This window comes from Ruditapes philippinarum, unplaced genomic scaffold, assembly GCF_026571515.1.
Source record: "Ruditapes philippinarum isolate M1 unplaced genomic scaffold, ASM2657151v2 ctg1464_1_1_1_1, whole genome shotgun sequence".
Taxonomy (NCBI): Eukaryota; Metazoa; Mollusca; class Bivalvia; order Venerida; family Veneridae; genus Ruditapes; species Ruditapes philippinarum.
The window spans coordinates 420487-447885 of NW_026859675.1; the positions used below are offsets into that span (position 1 = coordinate 420487).

General features: G+C 32.7%; 1 protein-coding gene across 1 annotated transcript in view; it reads left to right on the forward strand.

Annotated features, from left to right (window-relative positions):
• Window positions 1-27399, forward strand: part of LOC132757479 (triple functional domain protein-like) — a gene marked incomplete at its 3' end in the record, with an annotated part of 134929 nt that overhangs the window by 70867 nt on the left and 36663 nt on the right. The window contains 8 exon segments of the mRNA XM_060748766.1: window positions 109-175; window positions 2024-2133; window positions 4013-4082; window positions 4787-4876; window positions 6077-6211; window positions 7021-7281; window positions 26396-26497; window positions 26823-26974. Of these exon segments, the coding sequence (XP_060604749.1) occupies window positions 109-175; window positions 2024-2133; window positions 4013-4082; window positions 4787-4876; window positions 6077-6211; window positions 7021-7281; window positions 26396-26497; window positions 26823-26974 (987 nt within the window).

The window sequence follows — 27399 nt, forward strand, 5'->3', positions numbered from 1 at the left end:
CTTTGCCCCCGCCCACCATCCTTGTGGCTCTTGTTTATATGTTTTCTTTCTTGATATATACAGTGTATAATACAATTGTTATTTAAAGTATAAATTTTGATTTTGCAGGTTTATTATGGCTGAGCTGTTACACACAGAAAGAACATATGTCAATGACTTAGAGACATGTGTGAAGGTAAAATAAAACTATAACATAATGTCATGTACATATAATATGATTTTTTGTGTGCTATTGTTAACCTTACAGCAACACTTTTCAATTTAGGGTGTTGAAAAAACATTTCCTGTCCTTTCATGTCGAAAAACCTCATTAGAGTCCCTTTAAAGTGCTTACATTAAGAAACTGTATACCAAATCATTTATAGGGTTGTAACAATAATTAACTATAATCAAAAGTAGTCTATAAAGTTGTAACAATAATAAATTGTTTTCCAAAGTTGTTTTTATAAGATTAAGTTGTATATTTAGAGTTACGTAAATGAGATACAAATGGATTATTAACTTGTATATTTAGAGTTACCTGAATGAGATACAAATGAGTTATTATCTTGTATATTTAGACTTACCTGAATGAGATATAAATGAGTTATTATCTTGTATATTTAGAGTTACCTGAATGAGATATAAATGAGTAATTATCTTGTATATTTAGAGTTACCTAAATGAGATACAAATGAGTTATTATCTTGTATATGTAGAGTTACCTAAATGAGATACAAATGAGTTATTATCTTGTATATGTAGAGTTACTTGAATGAGATACAAATGAGTTATTATCTTGTATATGTAGAGTTACTTGAATGAGATATAAATGAGTTATTATCTTGTATATGTAGAGTTACCTAAATGAGATATAAATGAGTTATTATCTTGTATATTTAGAGTTACCTGAATGAGATACAAATGGATTATTATCTTGTATATTTAGAGTTACCTGAATGAGATACAAATTCATTATTATCTTGTATATTTAGAGCTACCTGAATGAGATACAAATTCATTATTATCTTGTATATTTAGAGTTACCTGAATGAGATACAAATTCATTATTATCTTGTATATTTAGAGTTACCTGAATGAGATACAAATGAGTTATTATCTTGTATATTTAGAGTTACCTAAATAAGATACAAATGAGTTATTATCTTGTATATTTAGAGTTACCTAAATGAGATACAAATGAGTTATTATCTTGTATATGTAGAGTTACCTGAATGAGATATAAATGAGTTATTATCTTGTATATTTAGAGTTTCCTGAATGAGATACAAATGGATTATTATCTTGTATATTTAGAGTTACCTGAATGAGATACAAATATCTTGTATATTTAGAGTTACCTGAATGAGATACAAATGAGTTATTATCTTGTATATTTAGAGTTACCTGAATGAGATACAAATGGATTATTATCTTGTATATTTAGAGTTACCTGAATGAGATACAAATGGATTATTATCTTGTATATTTAGAGTTACCTGAATGAGATACAAATGAGTTATTATCTTGTATATTTAGAGTTACCTGAATGAGATACAGATGGATAATTATCTTGTATATGTAGAGTTACCTGAATGCGATACAGATGGATAATTATCTTGTATATGTAGAGTTACCTGAATGTGATACAAATGGATTATTATCTTGTATATTTAGAGTTACCTAAATGAGATACAAATGGATAATTATCTTGTATATTTAGAGTTACCTAAATGAGATACAAATGGATTATTATCTTGTATATTTAGAGTTACTTGAATGAGATACAAATTTATTATTATCTTGTATATTTAGAGTTACCTAAATGAGATACAAATGAGTTATTATCTTGTATATTTAGAGTTACCTGAATGAGATGCAAATGGATTATTGTCTTGTATATTAGAGTTACCTGAATGAGATACAAATGGATTATTATCTTGTATATTTAGAGTTACCTAAATGAGATACAAATGGATTATTATCTTGTATATTTAGAGTTACCTGAATGAGATATAAATGAGTTATTATCTTGTATATTTAGAGTTACCTGAATGAGATGCAGGATCCAGATAACTTCATGCCTACTGGTATACAGAACAGACATAAAGTTATCTTTGGTAATATGGAGGAAATATATGAATTCCATAAAACGTAAGTTATTTTATCTACACAAAGAATATTAAGTTAGAATCAAGCTTGTTAATGTTCTCAGAGAAAACACTAGTTTTAGATATTCATGTACACTTAAAATTATCCAAGAGGTCAAAGCATTTTTACACAACAACCTAGTAAATGTGCAGAAGGTTTCCTTTCTCAACATTTTATTGGTCTGTCTTTTTATAATCTTTGTCTTGAAAACTATAATACAAGGGCAGTAACCAAGAAACACTTTTGGCAATAGAGCGTTCATATTGTTTTTTTCTGATCGCTTTTCGCCCCGCGTCTGTCTGGCTTCTGTCCGTAAGCTTTAACTTTTAACAACATCTCCTCATGAACTGCTCAGCCAATTTCATCCAAACTTAATAGGAATGTTCCTTTGGTGGTCACATTTAAAAATTGTTCAAAGAATTTAATTCCATGCAGAACTCCGGTTGTCATGACAATCGAAAGAAAAATCTTAAAAAAATCCTCTGTTAAAAAAAATCCCAAATAGCTACAGCTTAGATATTAAGCATGAAACATCTTCTAGTGGGTGTGTACTAAGTTTGTTAAAATAAAAGCCCTGGGGTCAATATAGGCTGCGCCCTTGGAATCATTGATTTTCCTTATATGTATATAGCAATAACTTGAAAAATCTTCTTTTAATAAAACCCAAAGAGTTAGAGCTTAGATATTTAGCATGAAACATATTCTAGTGAGTGTCTACCAAGTTTGTCCAAGTCCTTATAAATATATAACGTTAAAACTTAAAAAAATCTTCTTTTAAAAAACCCAAAGAGCTAGAGTTTAGATATTTACCATGAAACTTATTCTAGTGAGCTAGTGAGTGTCTACCAAGTTTGTTCAAACAAAAGCACTTGGGTCAAAATTGGTCCCGCCCAGGGGAGGGGGGGTGGGGTGAGGGGACATTGAATTTCCTTACATTTACACATCTGTGGCAACTGTTGTTTTCCCTTTGCAATAGCAACCAGTATTGTTTTTACACATGCACTATTTCAGATTCAAATTTGAACTTTGTGCTATCAGTTTTAGATTTAGATTTTATATCTGCTTTTGTTTATAGTTTACAATATTATTTGTTCCTTGTCATGGAGAGTTTTTATGTTCTGGTGAGTGATTTCAGGGCCATCATGACCCTCTTGTTTGAAGGAAAATAATCTTTTATTGGTGCATATGATTCTTTTACAAAATGACACTTTAACATAAAAACAGCAAAAATTTACTGATTGGCTAACAGGTTTGAAGGTTTGATTTGACAATGACCTGGAAGGAGACCAGATCATTTTAATCCCTGACATATTGTGGTAACACATTCTTTAGATTGTAACCATTTTATTCAAGTGTTATCATTGCTGTTTGTTTTTACTGAATACCTCAACTGTAGGAACAAATAATTGTATCATAAAATGATATTTTATATAGAAACACAGATCTTGGCAGTTTGTGTATAGACTACATAATGTCTAGTCAGAAATGTGAAGTTGATAATTTGTATAGAAGATTTTATACAAATAATATCAAGCATATTACAGGTGAAAGATAATCATGGTACCAGTATACGATATGTTTTAAGTACACAACATTTTATATAGTACAAGATGTTTATAGAATCTTAAGTCTTTTATACAGAGAGTGGAAAATATCACAGTTTTACCTCTGTCCATTAATGTGGCTTATATTAGAAAGTAAATATATTCGTCTTAAAGTCATAAAATAAATGGGTGAGTACAGGAGGTGGTATATATAGCTTAATGTATCTGACATAATGCCAAAGAGAGAGAGAGAGATATATATCCAGGCTTTATTTTGCTTGGTTTAAAGTTAACTCTACTGTATTATATGCCATTATTTTCATGTATCTTATTTTCAGGGTGTTTCTGAAAGAATTGGAAAAATATGAAACAATACCAGAAGATGTTGGTCATTGTTTTGTTACATGGGTAAGGTTTATGGATTTTTTTAAGTAAATAAGATATGGACTGACATTTTTTATTAGCAAATCTTTAGTATTATGTTTGTCCAATTAAGCAAAACCCTGAGTCATTGACTGTCAAGGTCAAATATGAAATTTGAATTTGATTTGTTACAAAAAACAACAACATTGTTTTATGTGAGTACTCTACTATAATAGTCTTCCTGTGATGTGTATCACTTTAGAAATTAGAAAAAGTCTAATGTGTACTAAATGACTTTAGGCTTAATAATTATAGTGTTAGGTACAATATGACCAGTTATGTTTGAATGTGCTGTTAAAACTTGATATCTTAGTAACTTACTGAATCTTCAAATAACCTCGACAACAGTAATATGTAAACAGTTTTAATGGTGTATGTAATATAGTTCGTGTTATAATAATATATAAAGTGTTTGCTACTTTTACAAAATAGATCTTTTTTCTCTTCCACCTTTCTCAAGGAATAGTCTGTTATGCCTCTGCCAAATTATAACAATTCACCTTATCCCAGAGATGCATGGTGTTAACATTTAAATGTTGTAAGTTAACCACTGGGTTTTGTTGAAAACAGCAGATTCTGACTGTTCTAAACATTTTTATGTGTAATTAAATATACACATAAACAAAAGATACATTTATCTTTATATGAATATATATTTATAGGGATAAATGTGTTTGTTATACTTGTAGGCTGAAAGGTTTTCAATCTATGTGACATATTGTAAGAATAAACCAGACTCTAACCAGATGTTAGTTGACCATGCTGGAACCTTCTTTGAAGTAAGTATGATATTGTAATACAATCTGACCAATAATTACTTATATATATATATATGTTTAATTTTTGTTTTAGTATGCAAATGATAGATTTCCAGCATTATGATAAACATGTATCTCCAGTTAACTGGCTTTGGATCATGGATCCATTCCTTTCTCATTGATATTTCTTGATATGATGTTAGATTTAATTTGCAAATAATATAGGGTTAATATACCTTTTTTTCTTACATTAAATACTGCGGATAGATGCATCTAAAGTTTGAGTCTGTAGCATAAGTTATTTAATAAAGTTGCAGAGCTTTTGCAGATGATTATGCAAGAAAAGGGTACATTAGAGCTATTCATGCATAAAAATATATGTCTGATTGGGTAATTTTGTATTCATCATTTGCCTTCCTTATAAAGAGACCATTTGTATTAGGGTTTTTACATTTGAGTGTGACCTTTTTAATAGTTTAGTTTTGAATATCCATGACCTTACCTGGGCTGTAATAGACCTTTTTTTTTCAATGCAAATATTATAAAATGAAAGTGTAGTAGTATTTTCTTCTCAAGTATTGAGCAAGTAATGTGGATTATGGAATATAAACTCAAATGTGCATTAACAAACTTCATTCTCTAAATCTTGTAATGTTTGATGACATATCTTTTGTGTAATTGGAAGAGATTGTGATTTAGAGTTGCAAATATCAACAGCAGTACTAAATAGTTCCAAATAGAGGACTCAAAATTACAGATGTAAGCTGCAAGAATTTGTTTCACCAGAAAGAAAAGAAGGAAAGAAAGAAACAAGGGAGGGCAGGGATGGAAGAGGGAAGGAAGTGATACAATATTTCTAAGGTGTTGGTAGTTTACCCTCAAGATCACGACACAAAGCCAGTTTGAATTCACCAAATCACAGTTCAACAACCTTATTGTTTCTGGACAGACTGTCAAACAGTTTACCAGTACTATTTCCTTCATTTTTACAAGGAACTGTTAACGTTTGTACATGCCAGAGCAGTGGTACAGTGGGAATGACCATGAAAAGGATTTCATAATCAATCACAATGAAAGAGACCTGCACTGCCTCAGGATTGAGCCCAGTCTAAGATTGATTTAAAAACAAATGTTTACCGTATATAGCTCCCAGGAGGAATTTATGAAAGAATGTTCTGTATATGATATTTACATTATTACATATATTTATGTTTCTTGTAGGAGTTACAGAAGAAACACCAGTTAAGTGAGCCTGTATCTTCCTATCTTATAAAACCAGTACAAAGAATTACCAAATACCAGCTTCTTCTCAAAGATCTTCTTTCCTGTTGTGAGGGACATACAGGGGAAATTAAGGTATACTACACATTTTCTCTTAACAAGACATAATTTATCTAATTATTATTATAAAAACAAATGGATAAAAAGTGTGAGAGGGTGACATGTGTGTAAGTAAATTAGATATATAAAATCCCACTTTTGTTCAATTTTTAAGGGGATGTAAAATTTATTGATCTGCCAAGGATTTTACATTAACCATGTTATTTTTTTATGCCCTAAATGCAGACATATAGTAAAAGTTTGTCTGTCTTTGAGTTCTTAAGGTAAATGTTTTATGGCAAGTTGGATGTTTTGCCAAGTTTAACTTGTACTACTAACTTCAAACACTTCAGTAACCATGATTCTGTCAAAGTAATCAGTTTTCCTCAGTTATCTTCACCTTATACTCTTTGAACATTTTTATTGTTAAGCTGGCAGTCTCTTCTACATCATGCTAAATAGGTATGATAGAATCTGTTATTGAGTAACATAGAGGATTGTTGGCAAATCCAAACCTGAGTATGATTTGTCTTGTCCGGAACGAGCCAAGGCAAGTTCTCAATGAAACTTATTGCCCAATGATATGTCTAACTAACTGATTTACTAATGACAATTCTGTGTGGTATAGAAGGGGACGCCTTTACATTACTTATAGTTTAGGAAAAATATCTCTATTTCTTGACTCAGTTTAGGCCCACTATTTTACTTTACATTTTAGACAAAAAAAATGACATTTTTAGTATGTTTGAAGGGGGTGAGAAATATATGGTAAGAATGAAAGAGGATTTGTCTTTCCTGCATGAAAGTATTACCTGTAACATAAAATTTGTCTATAAAAATTTTAGGATGCACTTGAAGTGATGTTGAATGTTCCAAAAAAAGCAAATGATGCCATGCACTTGAGTATGTTAGAAGGACTGGAAGATAGTCTAGAGGCTTTAGGAGAAGTTATACTACAGGAAAACTTTACAGTGTGGGACCCTAAACAACTTATAAAGAAAGGTCGTGAACGTCATATCTTCCTGTTTGATATGTGTCTAATATTTGCAAAAGAATCAAAAGACAGTAATGGAAAAACCAAATATATGTACAAGTTCAAACTAATGGTAAGTTTTATCTTTCATATTATTTATTTCAGTATATTTTAATGATGCAATACTTGTGTAGCTTACTTGAGCACTTAATGTGTGATATATTACGAATGATTAGTTAAAGGGACTATACTGACGTCTAAAAGCATAAAAAAAATGAAATTTGACAATTCTAATATATATCATTTGTTGTACTTAAAATGAAAAATTTGCAAAAGATAAAGAAGTATACCGAGAATTAAAATGAAAACCAATATTTTGTGTGGTTCTATGTCAAGTTTGAATTGGGATCACCTAAAACCCGTGACAATATCTAATTCCGTGACGACCGTGACGACATAAATCCGTGACATGTACCTAAAATCCGTGACACACTGAATTTACCGTGATATATAATGCAAGGCACTAAATACCGTGACGAACTATATTCGCTGTTATTCGTCTGTCATGAAGGGTAGCTAAAACCCATGACGATGCAACTAATCCTAATGATAATGATTCTTTTTTTCTTTTTTTTTTCTTTTTTCTTCATTTAATGAAAGCATAACATTATGACGTGTAATGAATTAAAATCCGTGTCACACTGAATTTACCGTGATATATAATGCAAAGCACTAAATACCGTGACGAACTATATTCGCCGTTATTCGTCTGTCATGAAGGGTAGCTAAAACCCGTGACGATGCAACTAATCCTATTGATAATGATTCTTTTTTTCTTTTTTTTTTTCTTCATTTAATGAAAACATAACATTATGACATGTGATGATCGAATTAAGGGAAATGAGTAAAACAAGTGACGATAAAGTACAGTATTAAATTTATTTTAAATTTAAACTAAAGTTTTAAAGTATATATTATACATTGTACATTACATGCGTTTTTTTCGTCGTATGTTTCTCTTTTGGGGGTGTGTACATTTTGTACAGAAATATGGAATGTCATCACCAGGAATGTCATCTTTTTGTAGACCCTCACATTCTGGATGGTACCATATTTTGCATTTATTGCAAACAACATACAAACCATCTTCTGGCATTCGGCAAGAACAAAACACCTTAAGAAATGCCGTGTATCTGACACCATTCGGGTGCTCGAGGGACCGGGTGCCAGCGGGAAATGGTACAAGCTTACCCTTTTCCAAACATTGAATCAGGTGACCACGAAGCAGTTCTACGTCATACCTTTGGGTGCAGGGATCTATACCGTTGGCTTCCGCAGTTGCGTTTGCAATTGCATAGAGACCACAGTCATTGCCGTTTTCCTGGAATGCACAGTCCATAAAATTCAACAATATTTTATCATTCTTTTTTGGTGGGGTATCTTTTCTAAGTAAATTGCAAATAACTTGCTGTGTAGAAAAACTTAGTGATGTGAAACCTGAATCGAAACTTAGTGATGTGAAACCTGAATCATAAATTTTTACTTCCGACTTGTTATTTGTTTTCATAGTGGATAATGTCAGCCAATGTGACCCACCCTGTTCTGGCGTTCTGTTGACGATCTGAATGAAATTTCCAAAAGCACGAGTAAACGTTAGAGTTGCTGCATTTAGGCAACTGTCCAGCCCCCATATATGTGGGAACTGTGTCTTTAGAAGAGACATCGCCGCATCAATCAACCGATCATTTAACCACTCTGTTGGTGAATACAGGATACATTTTTCTTCGTCCTTAAGTTTAATCTGCCCAATATCTAGCCATTCTGGTCCACTTACCGATGTGTTGGACTGTACTGGCTCTCCTGGTTCAATATCCTGTTCAATATATATAGTATACGATGGTTCTTCCGGCGGCTGAGTCGTCACGGATTTTTCCTCCTGGTCCCGAGTTGGTACTGTCACGGGTGAATCTAATTTCCGTGACGACTGAATCGTCACGGGTTTTTCGACTTCATCCGTCACGGGTAATTTCCGAGATGGCTGTATTGTCACGGGTTTTTCAATTCTCCGTGAATTTTTGTCAGGGGAAATTATGTAATCAAAATCATCTTGTCTAGGTCGTTTTCTTCCTGCTTTTTTCTTTTCATCTAAACCTCTAAGTGTTGTTAGGTTGGGTTTTGTTTTCAAGTTCACTTCCATACCTATAGATTTCTTAACAGCTATTAAATGATAGCAATGCGTGTTTCCACACGAACATGACTCGGGGAATAGTGTTACAACCCGAGCCTTGTCATCCTGTCCTAATATCGTAAATGTACCTAGCCTTGGAGCGAAAACGATTCTATCATTTTTTATAAGTTCATCAGCGCGTGAGAAGTTAATATCAATCTTTGGGATATTTGGTTCTGGATGTGCGTCATTTTCTGCATTAGAGACAAATTGGTTTTCACGAATGCCATTTACAATATCTTCTGGTTGTGAAACTGTAAATTGGATAATTTCTGAGAGATCAATTTTAGCTGAAATGTATTGAGGTTTTAAAGTGTAGGTACCAATGCCTGCGCGACCACGAGAAATTTCCTTAAGATAATATTGATGAAGACGTAGAAATGACAATACTACCACATCTGCTGGGGCTTCTTTCCATTTATTGAGTTGTTTAAATACTTTGTTCATACTTTCGCTCTGATTTTGAGTTATGCCACTGTATGGGTCGTACTTTGTAATTTTTTCTATTGCCCATTTTGAAACCTTCCCAAGTTGAGGTAATATTCTTTCTTCAAAATACTTTCGAAATTGTTCATCCCAGGCTGTATTTAATTCGGCAAATGCAGCCATACCGTCATCTCTGGAATCTGTTCCAAATATAAATCGAATATGATCCTTATAAGCTAGAACTTCTGAGTTGGAAAATCCATGTTCAGTCAGCCATCTTCCAATATCATTTAGTATGTGGTTCCAACATCTCACATCAACAAGTGTTGGAACACAAGACATGGCATTCATGATCCCCTGTTCACCGTCTGTGACACAAGCAAACAGCGTTTTTGGAAGACTTATATTTTCTTTGAAAAAATTGAACAATAATTCGTGGTGTTTTTGGAATTTGCGCTCATGCAGCATAAATATTGCTGGCATGCATGGCATTTCCTTAAAAAGAATATGTCTAAATATCAGCGTAGATACGTAGAAATCCCCAAGTTGAAAAGTTGTGTCATAGCTGAGGCACTGACTTTCATTGTCAAGGTAAAGAACTCTTTCCAGTTCTTCGAACATAAGTTTATGTCCGCATATAACAACTAAATTTGGAAAAGTATTGATTACCTGAATAAACTGATTGCTTGTGTCTCTAGCTAAAGCATGCAGATTGTATAAGGCATCACGAGATATTCTAAGTTCTGTGTTTCCTTTATGTCGCAGATTTTGGATTTGTTTTAAGTCCCTTGGCTGTTCGTCGTTGTCATGAATTTCTTTCTTATAAACTAAATTGGGATCCTCCGATTTTGTTTTATTTAGCCATTTTTCTAGACTGCTTGGCTTTGATCTTAAAAAAGGGCGTTCCTGGTTTTTTGAATTTCCATGGGACATCGGCTGTGAGATTTGTTCATTGCCGATGTATTGAATAACAAAAGGACCGTTAATGCATTCAGGTTCATGGTAAACAAATTTAACAAATTCTTTCGATGCCCCATTCTCGGTATGTATATAAAAATATTTTTTCTTTAACCGCGGATTTTTGCGTGGAAGACCCACAGTCCCTTGGTTTATCCAACGATGTCCGTCAGCTCGCCAATCCTGTGCTTTTAGACCGTCCCCTTTAAAAATCCAAGTTTCGCCACCTCTTGGTTTAAAAGGAAGCGACGATATCGGCGGTTCGGACCGTATAAGACGTAGAATTTGGTCTGTACTCAATGACATTTAATTCTATGTTTCTACCATCTTAACTGACGTTGTTACTAAGTCAATCATGTGACGTTATTGTAATATAAAGTTGTGATCGCAACGTGATAGTAATGTAAATTATAAAAGATAAAACCAAAAATTATCATTCATAAAATCAAATAAAATCTTTAGTAACTTATATTTAAATAAATAATCTAACTTAACAAAATAACAAAACCCGTGACATAACCCGTGACAGTAAATTATATTTTCCGTGATGATGCCGTCACGGGCGTCACGGGTTTTAGTATATCTGTTTGAATTTGAAGTGTTTAAAACACTTTTCAGTCGTTTTGTTTCTTTGTTTGCTTAAGTAGGTCACAGAGCAAAAAAAGTGGTTTTGAAAATGCAAATTTTAAAAAGCTTTGATATGAGGTAGGATGTAGAGGTCTACTTCCAGAGATGTTGAAATAATTTCTATAGGTTTAGAATTTGCCCACTTGCAGGTTCCATGTGTTTTACTGATCTGTACATAGTAAAATCTTTTTGTTTGAAACCCAAGTGCTAAAGCTTAAGACAGTTGACATTAAGTAACCTCTTATTGATTTCTACCAAGATTGTTCAAATGATAATTCTGGGGCCCCTAAACCAGGAGGTTTCTTTGATGTTTCATTATAGATGTACATGTAGCTTGAAAGTTTTAAAAATCTTACTTCCAAACCCCAAGTGATAGACCTTAGGTGTTAAGCATGAAACATTATGTGTAAATTATGGCCCTGGCCCCGTGTTCACTAAGAAAAGATCAGGATCAAATAATCCTGATTTTATTTTCATTGTTTTATGTTACTAAAATTATTCGTGTTTTGTTAGAATTAAATGGTAAATATTCAAAATGTAAAAAATTGCTGATTTGCAAAGAAACCAAACTACTATGGGATAAAATCAACAAATAACAAAACAACTACAAAAATATTGGGATCAAAATAAGGTTCAATTTTAGGATCAGGATCAATTCTTGGATCAACTGTAAAATGCTTGTATCTTGCAAAAATAACAATAAATTTATTCTAAAATTTATAAACTTGCTATCGCAAGTCCAGTTTTATCAAATTAATTTTAGATATTTAATAAATGAGGATAAACAATAAGGAATATTGAAGTTTTTAAATTTGATCTTGATCCTGATCCTTAAATCTTTGTGAACATGGGGCCTGGTGTGAAAATAAGCGTGCCATGGGCTCATTGGCTTTTCCTTATACATACTAAGTAAAACCTTCAGTCATCTCAGAAATCCCAAATGCTAGAGCTTAGATATTGGCATGATGCATTGTCTAATTTACCTCCACCAAGAGTATTCAAATTATTGTTCTGGGGTTGAAATTGGTCCTGCAGTAGGGTGGGATAGAGATGGAGGGGATGTGGGGTTAATATGATCCCTTTAGGTACAAAGTAAACAATTAATAATCTCGAGATAATCTTGACCGTTAAAACCTTGTACAACAGGTAACTATAGAGAACATTATTTAACCCATTCTTTAGAGCCGTTGATCCCCTTGTTGAAATTTTACCATGACCTGTTAATGACAGGATCAACTAGAATCATAGGAGATTAGTTCACTTGTATGAACCCTTGCATAGGAATTTTGAGCTAGGTTATATTTACTTTTATCATCTCACTTGTATTTTAACCAAATTTAGTCAATGACCAACCTGATTTCCCCAAAAAATTTTAAGAGGGAAATAGGCATTGTTTGCAATATGTACATGGCTGTGGTGTGACAGTCACTAAGTTATGTAACTTAAATGATCAAACTTAAGTAATGTTATTTTGGTGAGCTACTGAGGGGCACCATTACCTCTAGGGCCATTTTGACCTTCACAGTTTTGCATAATTACGATATTGAACCTTTGTTTATCTTGAACATAATCATCTAATGTCACTTATCATTCAGTCATGTATTTTGACTGTCTTGTAATATAGGTAGTCTAAAAATACCTTTAAGCTATTTCTTCATATAGTGTATCTTGAGGCAGGAGTAGATAAGATAAGAGACAGCAACTAAATATACCATCAATTCATTATATAGTCTTTAAATCTGATCATCATTGTAATTGACTATTTTATTTGATATTTAACTAGTATTACAATGTTCTATATGTCTTTGGGCAAGTAAGGAGAGATTTGAAATAAGGATATCTATTATACCATCAGTCAGTGTTATATATATCAATGATGAAGCAGTTTTATCTGTTAATATCACTGAAATTAACATAAATAATTTACTAAATATTTGGTAGATGAAAACTACTTGAAATCATAGAGATCTGATGTTTTATCTTTTAAACATACTCAAAACTTAATTTTAGATAGTGGTTATTTTTAAACTTTAAATTTGTTATATATCATATTATCAGAAAACTGCTCAAGGAAAGGAGGCACAGTTATAAAGTGACATTATGCTAACATTTTCAATGTCAGGTTGAGCAGTATTGACTGTCTATTTCAAAGATTGACTATTATAATGGTTATTGGCCAATAATTGATACTATAAAATGTCCCCCCTCATCCAAGCTTTAGTGATGGATGAGGGGCAGTATTGGAATAAAGCCGGAGGCTGAGCATGTATAAATAGCATGTTATCCTAACGCATCGAGTCCACAACGCCGCTTCAACGAACCGTAAAAAACATGACCAAACCATGCGCGCGACCATGTCAACCCCAGAAATCATAATTCAAAGCCCAAAAAATTTGTTGACGTACATAAAAAATAAACTGGGAGGGAAAAAGAAAAAACTTGTAGCACCCAAAAATGGGGGGGTTTATACATGCTCAGCCTCCGGCTTTATTCCAATACTGCCCCTCATCCATCACTAAAGCTTGGATGAGGGGGACAGTATTTTCATAAAGCCTCAGCTTTCACATGTATAAATAGCATCTTTAAAGATCGGCAACAAATATTTCCATGACATTAGAAAAATGAAAAGACACATAACGCCAATCAAGAAACACAAATGTAATATCTGACAAATCCATAATATTTTATATCAAACAAAATATAAAATTCATATTTCATCAAAAATAATAAATCCAGATTGTCACTTTGAGGAAAAAACAGCTGTAGAAAAAGACAGATCCTCATTTTCAATAATAGGTCTATAATAAAACTTGTAAAAGTTATTGTCCGATTTCCAACCAGCTGTATTCAAGATATTTTTAATTGAACATCTCTGACTTCTTGCTGCTGCCGATACCGAGGCCCCACGAAAAGAATGGGCCTTAAAAATGGCAAACATCAATGCCTGACAATTGTAACACTGTCTTTAGCCATCTAGCAATAGTGCTTGATGTAACTGCATTAAATGTTACATATGAAATTAATAATTGATCAGATAGTCTCAACTGTTCCGTTACTTTGATATAATATAATAATGTATGATATACACACAAACTTTCTTTCCTAAAATGCTCAAATTTAACACAAAAATTATTTTCTTTTCCCACGACTGAAGTCTTCAATAGATTCGGGAAATAAAACACACAATAAGAATTATGTACCTTCATATAATTCAAATCAAGTGACATAATTGTCTGAGCTCTAGGAGCACATGCCAACGCTATATAAGTGCCGTAACTTTTAATGTTAAAAACTTTTAAATTTAAAGTTTCTAAAGGATACCAAGTACTAAGCAATTTCAAAACTATTGTCACATCCCATGTGAACTTGTATCTCGGTAACGCCGGTTTTAAAAATAAAAATCCCTCTCATAAAACGTTTAATCAAATTAGGTGAATCACACCAATCATTTCCTAACAATGACAAAGTCTGCAATAACATAGCCTTGTGAGAATTCAGCACCGAATATGACTTCTTGTCTAGATGCAAAAAATATAAAAACGATATTACCTCCATTTCAGTTGCTTTAAGGGGATTCTTACATTTCTGTGAACACCAAAACAGCCATCTTTTCCATGCCATGGAATACTGTTTACGAGTTCCTTGTTTCCAGGAACCAAGGATGATGGCAACAATTTCTGGAAGTAATCCTCTACCCTGGAGATATCTGCTGATAGTTGAAAGAGCGACAAAAGTTGTAGAATGGACCATTGGACACACTGTACTGGAATCTTGAGGCATAATCATCAGATCCTTGTGACGCGGCAACCTAACAGGATCAGAAATTAGAAGATCCATAATAAGTGGAAACCAAAATTGTGTTTCTCCACAAAGGGATAATCAATATAGCTTTTTTAACCTTATCATCTTTTAATTTTATTGATAACTCTCCCAACCAACGAGAATGGTGGAAACAAATAGGGCTTAAGGTTTGACCAAGGAAACGAAAAAGCATCATTTCTAAATGCCCCAGGCTGGGGAAACCATGACACAAACCTTGACAATTGACAGTTTAACCTAGACGCAAATAAATCGATGTCTGGAAAGAAACATCTGTGAACAGATTCTATCAAAAAATCTCCTTTTTTAACATCCATTCAGCAGACTCTGAACGAAAAATGTCGAGAAAAATAATCAGCTTGTACATTCTCTGAACCTTTAAGATAATTAGCTGATAAAAATATAGATCTCTCTAAGCACCAATTCCAGATATCAATAGCTAAACTATCAAGACTGGGGGAAGACATTCCACCCATGTCATTTATGTATGCTACAGCTGTCACATTGTCTGAAAAAAACCTGAAGATGACAACTTTTAAAACTATCATACAAGGCTTTAATTCCATTAAAAACAGCTAAAAGTTCTAAATAATTTATGGCAAAACTTTGTTCACAAATTAACCAACGACCATTAGCAACTGAACCTGATGAAACATCAACACAAGCCCAGCCAAGTTTACTAGCATCTGTTTGACACGTAAAGGAAATATTTTGAGGTCGTATTCGCTTACCATTCTTGAGACGTATATTTTCAAGCCACCAACGAATTTCAGATTTTGCACCTTCGGACAAAAACACTTTATTGTCAAAATTCATATTTTTACCTAATCCATTAATTTTACATCTTTCCATTTGTCTATAATGAAGAGGAGCTTCTAAAACTGCATGGAAGGCATTTATAACAGACCCTATAAATGAAGCAAGCTCTCTAACAATCACTAACTCACTGTGAATGAGATTATTAGCCTTTGAGAGTATTTTCTCAATCTTTTCCTCTGTCAAAAACACCATAAAAAGAACTGAATCCAAAAGATACCAAAAAAGACAATTTTATGACTGGGTACCAAACTTGATTTTTTCTCATTAATAACATAGCCTAAAGACTGTAATGTGTCACAAAATAATCTTTGCATTTTCTAGACACAAATCTCTATCACAGTTCATATTTAAAGAATCATCTATATAATAGGCACATCTGATGGCTTGAGAACGAAACCAGGCATAAATAGGTTTTTAATAATTTGGTAAAGACTCTAGGTGCAGCACTATAACCCCAAATGGTAAACAAACAAAGGCATATAATGAATCTCTCCAATAAAATTTCAGAAATTTTTTGGAACTCTGAATGAATGGGAATGGAAAAGTAAGCATCTTGTAAATCAACTGAACAAAAATAATCATTTTCTTGAACTAAGTCCAAAATTACTTTGAAATGCTCCTGTTTGAAATGTTCATAATGAACAAAATTATTTAACTCTTTGAGATTAATGATTGGTCTATATTTACCATTTGGCTTTTTTCACTACAAAAATATTAGAAATAAATTGATCACTTTCCTCCACAGAAGGTGCAATAGCCCCTTTTTAAGCAAATCTTCAACTTCAGAATCTATAATACTCATTTCTTCTGTATTAAAATTGATTTCCTTTTGGTAAAAGAATATTGCACAGGATAAACATCAAATTCTAATGAATAACCCTGAACAGTACTCAAAACCAAGGGGTCATTAGAAAACTTTTCCCATGCATGAATAAAGTATCTTAACTTACCTACCGAACTTATTCTCCCCGTCTTGGGGGTTGCCGTCACAGTGGCAGACTTGAATGTTCCCTTCCTCATGGGAGCTCTCTGGGAATAACCACCCCCACACTGTGGATAAGGTGTCATTCTTCCTCTGTTAAAATGCCTTGCTCTAGAAAAACGACCTCTGAAAGAATTCCTATTATACTGTGCGTTATAATCCTTTCCCAGATTAACCCCTACTTCACAATGCTTAATCTCTTTAGAAATATCGTCACCAAAAAGAGAGAGGTTGTAAATAGGGACAGACATGTTACACAAATTTTTATACCTCTTGTTCAATGATGGACGAATCAAAATATCTACGTCTGATACTTATGTTATACTGTGCTTGTCCAAGAATTGACAAAGAATCAGATAGTAGCTGTTTAGCCTGTGGTTTAAGCAGAAATAGAGGTCTTCAAAATCTTAGCCAGCTTAATAATGCGGCACCATACCAGCTGCTAACAACGACTGAATATCCTGAAATAGACGGTCATGAGACCGAGAACGTTTATCCATAACCTTCCAAAATTTCCATGTTCACCATTGGAGGATTCAACTTCTCACAGTTAGCTGGTACAGGATATTTATCACAAAGTTCATCACTGTCACAAAGTGCGGTGCAGGCAGTATTAATGAGTTTAGCTAAGGAGGAAGAAATTGCCTCACCTTTATTTCTCTGCTTAATTTTAGGCCAAGCCCCCAATCTTTTCATCACTAACATGGGACACATCGTCCTCTCCAAACATTGAATCAATCAGCCTTTTAGTCATATCTCGACTTCTAGCATGCCTTGCAGGTCTGTGGCCAATACTGTCATCGCTATCTAAAAAATCATTTTCAACTTCAATTTGCATATTAGGTGCTCGGGCCAAATCAACATACTCATTTTCCATATCACTTTGTTCCATAGAAAAAGTGTTAGAAACCTGTGGAGCAGGAAGCCCCAATTTACTACGTAACAACTCTAAATCATCAGAGGATAGGATAATTTATTTAAATCAATCAAACTTTTGTTAGCGTTCCTTGATTTTGTCCCCTTTTTATCACTAACAGAGGTCTTTGTTGTCTTAGATTTATCCACATTGGTCGATTTTTTTACCAGTTTTCGCGACCTCTTGACCAACTTTTTGACACTGAACTTTTAATTCTGCCAGGCCCTTTACCACGGCTCTTATTCTTAACGGGACATCGTCCTCCGAAAAAATCCAGAAAACTCTGGACTCTCGTCAGAAAGATGTAACACATCTTCATTCTGAACAGATAAATTCCTATTTACCGAGACATCGTCTTCGGACTGGCTCATATTGAAAAAAAAACAACAAAGTCTGGACAACGTCCTAGACAGAGCCAAAAAAAAACTGTATAAGAAATAAAAATAACAAAATAATTTCACGTCAATTCACAAACTTACGCGACAAACAAAAAAAGCCGAAAGCTGTAAATACAAAACAAACCCTCAAAAACTGCATAAAAAAAACGAAAGTAAGCGTAACACGTGTGGACTATTCAACGACGCCAGGAAAACTATGATTTCTGGGGTTGACATGGTCGCGCGCATGGTTTGGTCATGTTTTTTACGGTTCGTTGAAGCGGCGTTGTGGACTCGATGCGTTAGGATAACATGCTATTTATACATGTGAAAGCTGAGGCTTTATGAAAATACTGTTTAAAATAATATATAACTGCCTAAAATATATAAACACTGCCGCACTCTTTTTATAAATTGAACATCACCCATACAAACTGAAAGATAGTTTTAGAGTCACATTGGTTTTTTATTATACATGATTGTGAAGTAAAATATTAAATTGAAAACAACTATTTCAAAATGTGAAGTTATTTTGACTGTTATCTAAACATTAGCTTCTTACAATTAGATGGGCATACTGTTGCTTTCAAGTCTAGTTAATTCCATTTAAGTGATGTAATTATGGATGATATTTAATTATCAATTAACCTTGATTTAATTATGGTATAAGTTATATATAGTGCTGATTTTATTCTTCTTTGGTCTCCTGTAATATATAAATTATTTAAATGATTGAGTATAAAAATATCTGCAACCTGTGATTGTAAAAGATGATGTAGATTCGAGCTAAGTAAAAGGTGCTTGTAATCACAATAAACTGTAAATGATACAGAGATTTGGTTTCTACACTGTGAAAATACTGATAACAAAACTTCTGTTTGTACAATATTATAGCATACAGTTTAATTGAGATAATCAGACACATATTGCTTAAATTATAATAACAGACACTTAAGTTAAATTAAATAAACTTCGTAAAACAAATAAATTATAAAGATATTTTGGGAAAGACTGTCATCTTAAAAGATTTGTCAAAATTAAATCCAAAATTAAGAAGCAATACATGTTTATCTTGAAATAAATAGAAAGTTTGGTCTTCATACTTTAATGTTCACCATATTCACCTGTATTGATAGTTACTTCGAGTATTTTGTTCATTTTCTATTTTTTACTGTTAGTTGTATATTATATTGTTCCAATTTATTGCCCTGTAATTGTTGATGGGCTGATTAAACTTAATCACGTATTTAAGTGCCTTAAGTTTTATGACTCCATTTATTTTCATTATGTTTAATTTTGAATAAATGAGAATATACTTGCTGATCTTTAACTGTAGTATACCTAATACTTTGTCATTATTGAAAACTAATTTGGGATTTAAATTGTATTAGAAGTGGTTTTGTAGACTTGTTATTAACTTTTGAAGAGTGAAAGTGATTAAGTTTTATATACTTGAAAGTGTTTGATGATACATATATGATTTCATTTTTTGTAAGACTCGCATTGACTTCCAATCAAGAGCCTATGTATCACTTAATTCAATGTGACACTCTGTGTTCACCTATTCCAGTCCAACACCATGTGCTTCATTCCAGTCAGTGACACCCAGTGCTGCACTTATATCTGACACACTTTGCTGCACTTTCTTATGTCTGACATTCTATACTGCAATTATATCTGACACCCTGTGCTGCATATATATCTGACACCCTGTACAGTACTTATATCTGACACCTTGTGCTGCACTTATATCTGATACCATGTGCTGCACTTATATCTGATACCCTATGCTGCACTTATATCTGACACCATGTGCTGAACATATATATGACACCTTGTGCTGCACATATAGCTGACACCCTGTGCTGCACATATATCTGACACATTGTGCTGCACATATATCTGACTCCCTGTGCTGCACTTATATCTGACACTTATATCTGCACTTGTATGTGCTGAACATATATATGACACCTTGTGCTGCACATATAGCTGACACCCTGTGCTGCACATATATCTGACACATTGTGCTGCACATATATCTGACTCCCTGTGCTGCACTTATATCTGATACCTTGTGCTGCACATATATCTAACACCATGTGCTGCTCTTATATCTGACACACTGTGCTGCACTTTTATCTGACACCATGTGCTGCACATATATCTGACACCATGTGCTGCACTTATATCTGACACCATGTGCTGCACTTATATCTGACACCATGTGCTACACTTATATCTGACACCATGTGATGCACTTGTATCTGACACCATGTGCTACACTTATATCTGAAACCATGTGTGGCACTTACATCTGACACCTTATGCTGCACTTATATCTGACACCATGTGTTGCACTTATATCTGACACCTTGTGCTGCACTGTAGTTAGAAATCTTATGCTTTTTATATTTGACTCCCTGTAATACACTCTGTGCTGACCTCTTTAACACACTTTGTTCTTCACATTTTGCTAAATACCAAACATTTTCAGGCATATTGATAGCATATAAAGAAAAGATAATATTTCTTTAATCTACATCAGGACAAAAAGATAAACAGTCTTAAGTTATAGATATACAGGAAGAAAAAATGAACTAAACATAGGTTTAATCACCAGGATTTAAAATCAGGTGTAGATGCTTAATAATATATAATAGATAATATTTAATAGATGCTTAAATAAATGTACATTACTTTGAGAAAAGCTTAAATATGATAATATTCATAAACTGTGCATTATCAAATTTTGTTTCCTCTTACACTTCATTTTTCCTTTCCTAAGATGAGAAAGGAAAATAATTATGAGAGGAAGGGATAAATATTTGACTTTGTCCATATGAACATTTGTGTGTTTTAACTGAGTAGGGAGCCATGTAAACGTAAACGTTTACTATCAGTGCAGCCATGTGGCCGTCTGGTTGTTTGTCTGTGTCTGTGTGCACTTCTGCTATTGTAAGAAATTTGACCTTGACCCATAAATAATCTTGACCTTGAAGGTTAATTCCTTAAATTTTGCTGCCGTTGCCATCATGTATACCCACAGTTGATTAACATGTGAAGGTAAAAACTATCAGTAACAGTAAATTTTCTATGTTTTTTTTGCTGGAAATCATTCACATTTTTGAAATTGTACTTTTGACAGGTGAATTTAATTGGTTGCAGCAATTATGTCTGTAATATCTAACGGATATCTGCCAAAAATCCCACAGCTGATAAATGTTAATGGTTTGGCTAGGGTATCAAACGATGGACTGTTACAGGCAGGGTCACATTTTATAAAGGTGACTGCTAATACAGTGTATACTGTATGCACATAGTAAAAAAATAACTTCTCTAAAACAGCTTAGTAAAACAGCTTAGATATTTAGTGTGAAACATTGACTAGTTGACTCTACATTATGAGTTGTTTACTGTATGCAGTTGTGAAACTAAAATTCTTCCTCTAAAACAGAGATAAATATAATATTTTAAATAAAACATTGTTTAACTTACTGTGCTGGTGCCAAAATTGCCTGGGAGTCATTGGTTTTATGGAAATTGCTGGGAAAAAAAATCTAATCTAAAACCATACATATATACAGCACAAATGTATTCAATCAAATTCAAGTGAAATATATAGCCGAAAACTTGAATATTTTGTGTTGTGAAGGGCACCAGTATGGTGTAATGTTGATGGGGTAATTATTTTACTAATTGATTTACACCTTACAATAAATACTGATCTTTATTCTATCTCATCAAATCTTTTATGAAGCAGCAAGAAAATATTTTGATTGGTTACGAGTTCAGGTATTTCAGGAAAATTACTTATAATCAGATGTGTTTTTCTTTACCTTACCTGAGTCAAAGATAAGCTTTTGTGATGGCAAGTTGTCAGACTCCCATCTGCTATATTTATACACTATATATGCCTTCTATTAACTACAAGGTTGATTTTGTATTTATACACTATGCCTTCTAAATTACAAGGTGATTTTGACCAAAGTTCATAAAAATAATGCTTAGATGGCCTTCTTGGCCACCAGACCTCTTATTTAAGAAAACACATTTCCAGAGCTTAGATATCTGGCATTGCCTTGATGACCTAACAAGTGCCTTTTCCAGCTGTTTTGGGAAAAGATCACTTGCATATTGCAATTGGCAAAAATGTGCAGCATATTGAAAAATTAATTTAAATTGTAGAAATTTTTAAAAACTACCTTATACATGACCTACATGTATGATTATATAACTTGTTACTTCTTTCAAGAAACTTAAATGTCATAACAGTTCAGGTTTGCTCAGAAGTTGAAACAATTTAGTTTTTTGGCAACTGTTGGAATTTTTATTTTTTTGAAATTTGAAAAAAAAAGCTTATTTTTCGCATTGGGATTAAGGCCTTATACTTTCCCCTGGTGTAATGGAGAAAATGCCCTGCATCATACATCTACATTAGTTTTATAAGTTAGCCCCTATATTCACTAGGAGTTACTTAAATCTCTGTCACACCAAGTAGGGTTCTCACTACGTCAAAAAAAGATTCAGATAACTTAGAAGAGTGCCTTATGATTGCATGCATCGAGGTAGCATTGCATAGAACGCTAACTGACAAAGCACTCAGTCTATCCACATATATTTAAGTGACATTAATCTGAAACTGTTGCTATGAGGTGCAAATAGGTAATTTTGGGGTTTAGAGATAAAAGGAATAACGTCAACTGAGAGAGAACATCTATCTGTAGTCAATTGGTTTCCACAGCATAACTTTTGAAGGACTTCAATGATTGTGTTTATATTTGGCATATATTTTGGCATGTCAATATATTATTTTTAAACACAGAGCAAGTAAAATTTTCGCTGCAATCAACATATTAATGACAAAGTCAGACCACTTTTTAACAAAATTGGTTGTGAAATTATCAGTTGCTGCATGATAACTTTTGAAGGATTAATCTTTGATTGTGTTTATTCCTCATATATAACTTATATAAGTATTTTAAATGAAAACACAGGTTAAGTTTGATTTTTCTTTGCAATTAATTTTATGGACTTTATGCCCTTTGTATGCAAACAATCTATTACAAATTAAAATGCTTTTACCTGAAAAAAATTAGACTGTATATTTTTTCTTTCATATTCACTGGAAACAATTCATCATTTGTACTACATGTATTTACAACAAGATTTGCTATCTTAATCTTGAGGGCATATTTTTGTTCTTTTAAATTTGCCACTGGCCGTATGTTTCCCCAGGTTTGCAGAGCTCTTGAACGAAAGACTGAAAAATAGGGTATAAAACTTTGGGTTTGATTATGACTCGGCAGGAATGGTTTTACTGTTGTAGCAAAACACCTAATGAAGATCTAATACACTTTGTGTTATAGATATTGGAAACAGCTCATTGTAAGTGCTGCTCAAGCACCCTGTGTGCAATGTTATAAGGAATGAAAGTAGTGAGAATGCAGTCAATTGCCAACTAAAGTGCTGCCAGAAAGCAATAGAATATGCAAGAAGCTCTGTACCAATGCTTTGATCACTGTGACAACACTGTCCAGTCTACATTGTAAATCAACACAAAAACTATCAACTATTATTGTGATCTCTGGGTGCACTTGAGAATTTAACAATGTCATTCCAACACTTTAGAAACAGGATAAAATGTGACATAGGCTTTAGTTAAACTTTTGTCAAAAACATATCTTAAAAATGTCCTCAGAAATTACAATGACCTGAGCAAAGGTAATCTGCTTGTAGCATTAACTTGTGGTCCTCTACAAAAGTTATATAAATGATGACCTTAGGGGTCTAAATTCTGGCTCCCCCCAAAACTGGTCATTTAGTTTACATGAAGACTTATCCAGTATATTGGAAGCACAAGTCATTTAGTTTATATGAAGACTTACCCAGTATATTGGAAGCACAAGTCATTTAGTTTATATGAAGACTTACCCAGTATATTGGAAGCACAAGTCATTTAGTTTATATGAAGACTTACCCAGTATATTGGAAGCACAAGTCATTTAGTTTATATGAAGACTTACCCGCGTATATTGGAACACAAGTCATTTAGTTTATATGAAGACTTTTCTGGTATTATTTGGAAGCACAAGTCATTTAGTTTACATGAAGACTTTTTCTTGGTATATTGGAAGCCACAAGTCATTTTAGTTTATATGAAGATTTACCCGGTATATTGGAAGCACAAGTCATTTAGTTTATATGAAGACTTACCCGGTATATTGGAAGCACAAGTCATTTAGTTTATATGAAGACTTACCCGGTATATTGGAAGCACAAGTCATTTAGTTTACATGAAGACTTTTCTGGTATATTGGAAGCACAAGTCATTTAGTTTATATGAGAAGATTTACCCGGTAGTTTATATGAAGACTTACCCAGTATATTGGAAGCACAAGTCATTTAGTTTACATGAAGACTTATCAGGTATATTGGAAGCACAAGTCATTTAGTTTACATGAAGACTTACCCGGTATATTAGAAGCACAAGTCATTTAGTTTACATGAAAGACTTACCCGGTATATTGGAAGCAAAAGTCATTTAGTTTATATGAAGATTTACCTGGTATATTGGAAGCACAATTTTAAGTCTTCTTGTACCCAGAGCTTTGATATTAGACATGCAGCTTGTTCACTTCTCTTAGGTCAAAATTAATAAGAGTATGTTAAAAAAAATAGGCAAAGCAAATTTTGAAATTATTGTTCTAGATAGCCTAATTTATTTTTCCATCAATATCAATATACATATTTTTTTTCTTTCGCTTTTTCTTAGGCTGCATGTGAAATCAGAAAACTTTTATTGTTATTTAATACCTCAGCATACTTACCTTGGCAGTTTTTTTAAGCAAATGACTTCTGATCTATTTTAACTGCCGTGTTTTAACTGCCACCATTGATAGTGTTCTAGAAAGCTGTCTATCCAGCTGAAGTTTAATGATGCATACATCTTTCATGTGCAAAGTTAACTTTTCACAGATCATTACTGAATGCACTAATGTAAAAATAATTTCAGGATTTTCAGTTCATAAACATGTCTTCAATAAGAAAATCTAATAAGCTCAACTTGTAATAAGCTCAAATCCTAATGAAAAATATATTATTAGGTTTGTGATATTTTGGTGTCAAGATCAATACTGGAATAATAGGTGGCTGTTGTAGATCAGATACAATAGGATTTACATGAATATTGAAATGGCTTTTCCACTGTAGATCCATTTGGTCAGATTTTAATGAAATGTAATATCACACTTGTAAATATGAATAAGGAAGTGACTTTATCATAAAAAGTAGAGTGGGGGTAGGGGGCTATATATGGATCCCTTTATCCTGTCCAGATTTTTTTTCTTAAACATTTTTGAACCATGTTATGTTTACATTTTAAATGAATAGGAATGCATATTTTTACTAGTGTGCATGAGACTGACAAGATGTCATACACCCACTTGTACACTGGTACAACATAAACTAATTCTTATTAATTATATATACATGCATGTATTATAAAAATTCTACAAAACTATATACCTTGGCTCAATAGATGATCCTTGACAGCCATTTTTATTTTAAGATTTTTATCTATTTTCTTAATCAGAGTCAAAGTTTGCTCTATGTTTGTATTTATTTACCATCTTTTTTTTAACCTTATTTATTTTAGAGATGGTAAAATAGTTAAAATAAACTATAGTTAACCTATAATTCTGTCTGTTCACATTATTCAAGAAATTGTCCACCAGACATAACTTTACCCACATTGCTTACTTTCAAAAGAAATACTTTATCAAATGTTGTTAACTCATGAAAGTCATGTTTCTTACATTAGTTTGCAGTTTTACATCCAAACTTTTATGATTTTGTTTTTGCAATCTATTTGATTTTTGACAGTTTCAACAAGTGTTTCTCATAAATATTATTTCAATTTTCTCCTGAAGTTGAGGGAAGATTAGCTTTCCTTACTCTGTCAGTTATGCCTCACAAATCAGTATGCTGCTCTTAAATCATTATTAACACACCTGTTATTAAGTGTAATTAGATTTACTTTTACTGTATGTTATAATTGACCATTAATTGCATGGAAAACATATTTATATATTTCAGATATCTGAGATAAATATTACAGAACATATTGAAGGTGATGCTACAAAGTTTGCTCTTTGGACAGGAAGAGCACCTATTTCAGAATATAAGATTGTTCTTAAGGTAAGTTAAATCTTGTACTTAAGATAAGTTAAATATTAAGTTTATATTGATTGGATCAATCAGTACAGGGAAAAAACAAACCAGAATTTAATATTTATCTCTATCAATAACTCATATATGTAATGTATAGATCTCACAGAGGAAGAGTGCAGGGTCATAAAATTGCATAATTTTCATATTTAAGAATCATAAAGTCAATATGATGTATTATAAAACTACCCTTCTGACATAGTGGTGTATGTGGGTGACTTGGACTAGAGCAATGGCAGTTTAAGTCTATTTCAGGGATTGAATATCATGACCTTTTCAATATGTACATTTTCAGGCACAGACATTAGATATAAAGCAAGTATGGGTGAAAAAGTTGAGGGAGTTGATACAAGAACGTATGATGTATATACATGAAGCTTTTAAGGGAAAACAACCAATTGTTTTTAAAGCCCCACCAAAGATAAGTGTACCAAGTAGAGTGAGCAGGTAAAATTATCAATTTGTTATAACCAATCTCTAAATTTACTTTTACTTAACCTTGAAATCTTGTCACACACAGATGTTAAATATTTGTAAAAAAAGGTGTTATATACTTGTTTATAATACTTAAGCTACAGTAGGTATATTGTCCATTGATCACTGTTCTACTGTAAATCTATTGTTTTCTAAACAATATGTGTTTACATTTATCTGTAAAGTGCACAATTTTTTGATATTGTATGAAAATAATGTTCTGTTATATTCATGAGAAAAAAAAGAGGAAAAATCTGTTAGTAAACCTTCGTACCTTTATTATAATGTAAATAAAACATTGCACTTATTATTTTGAAATTGGTTATTGTATTCATTAACAAACTTGCTCACATTTCGAATAATTTTTGTATCTCATATAATTTTGTATAATGTATGTT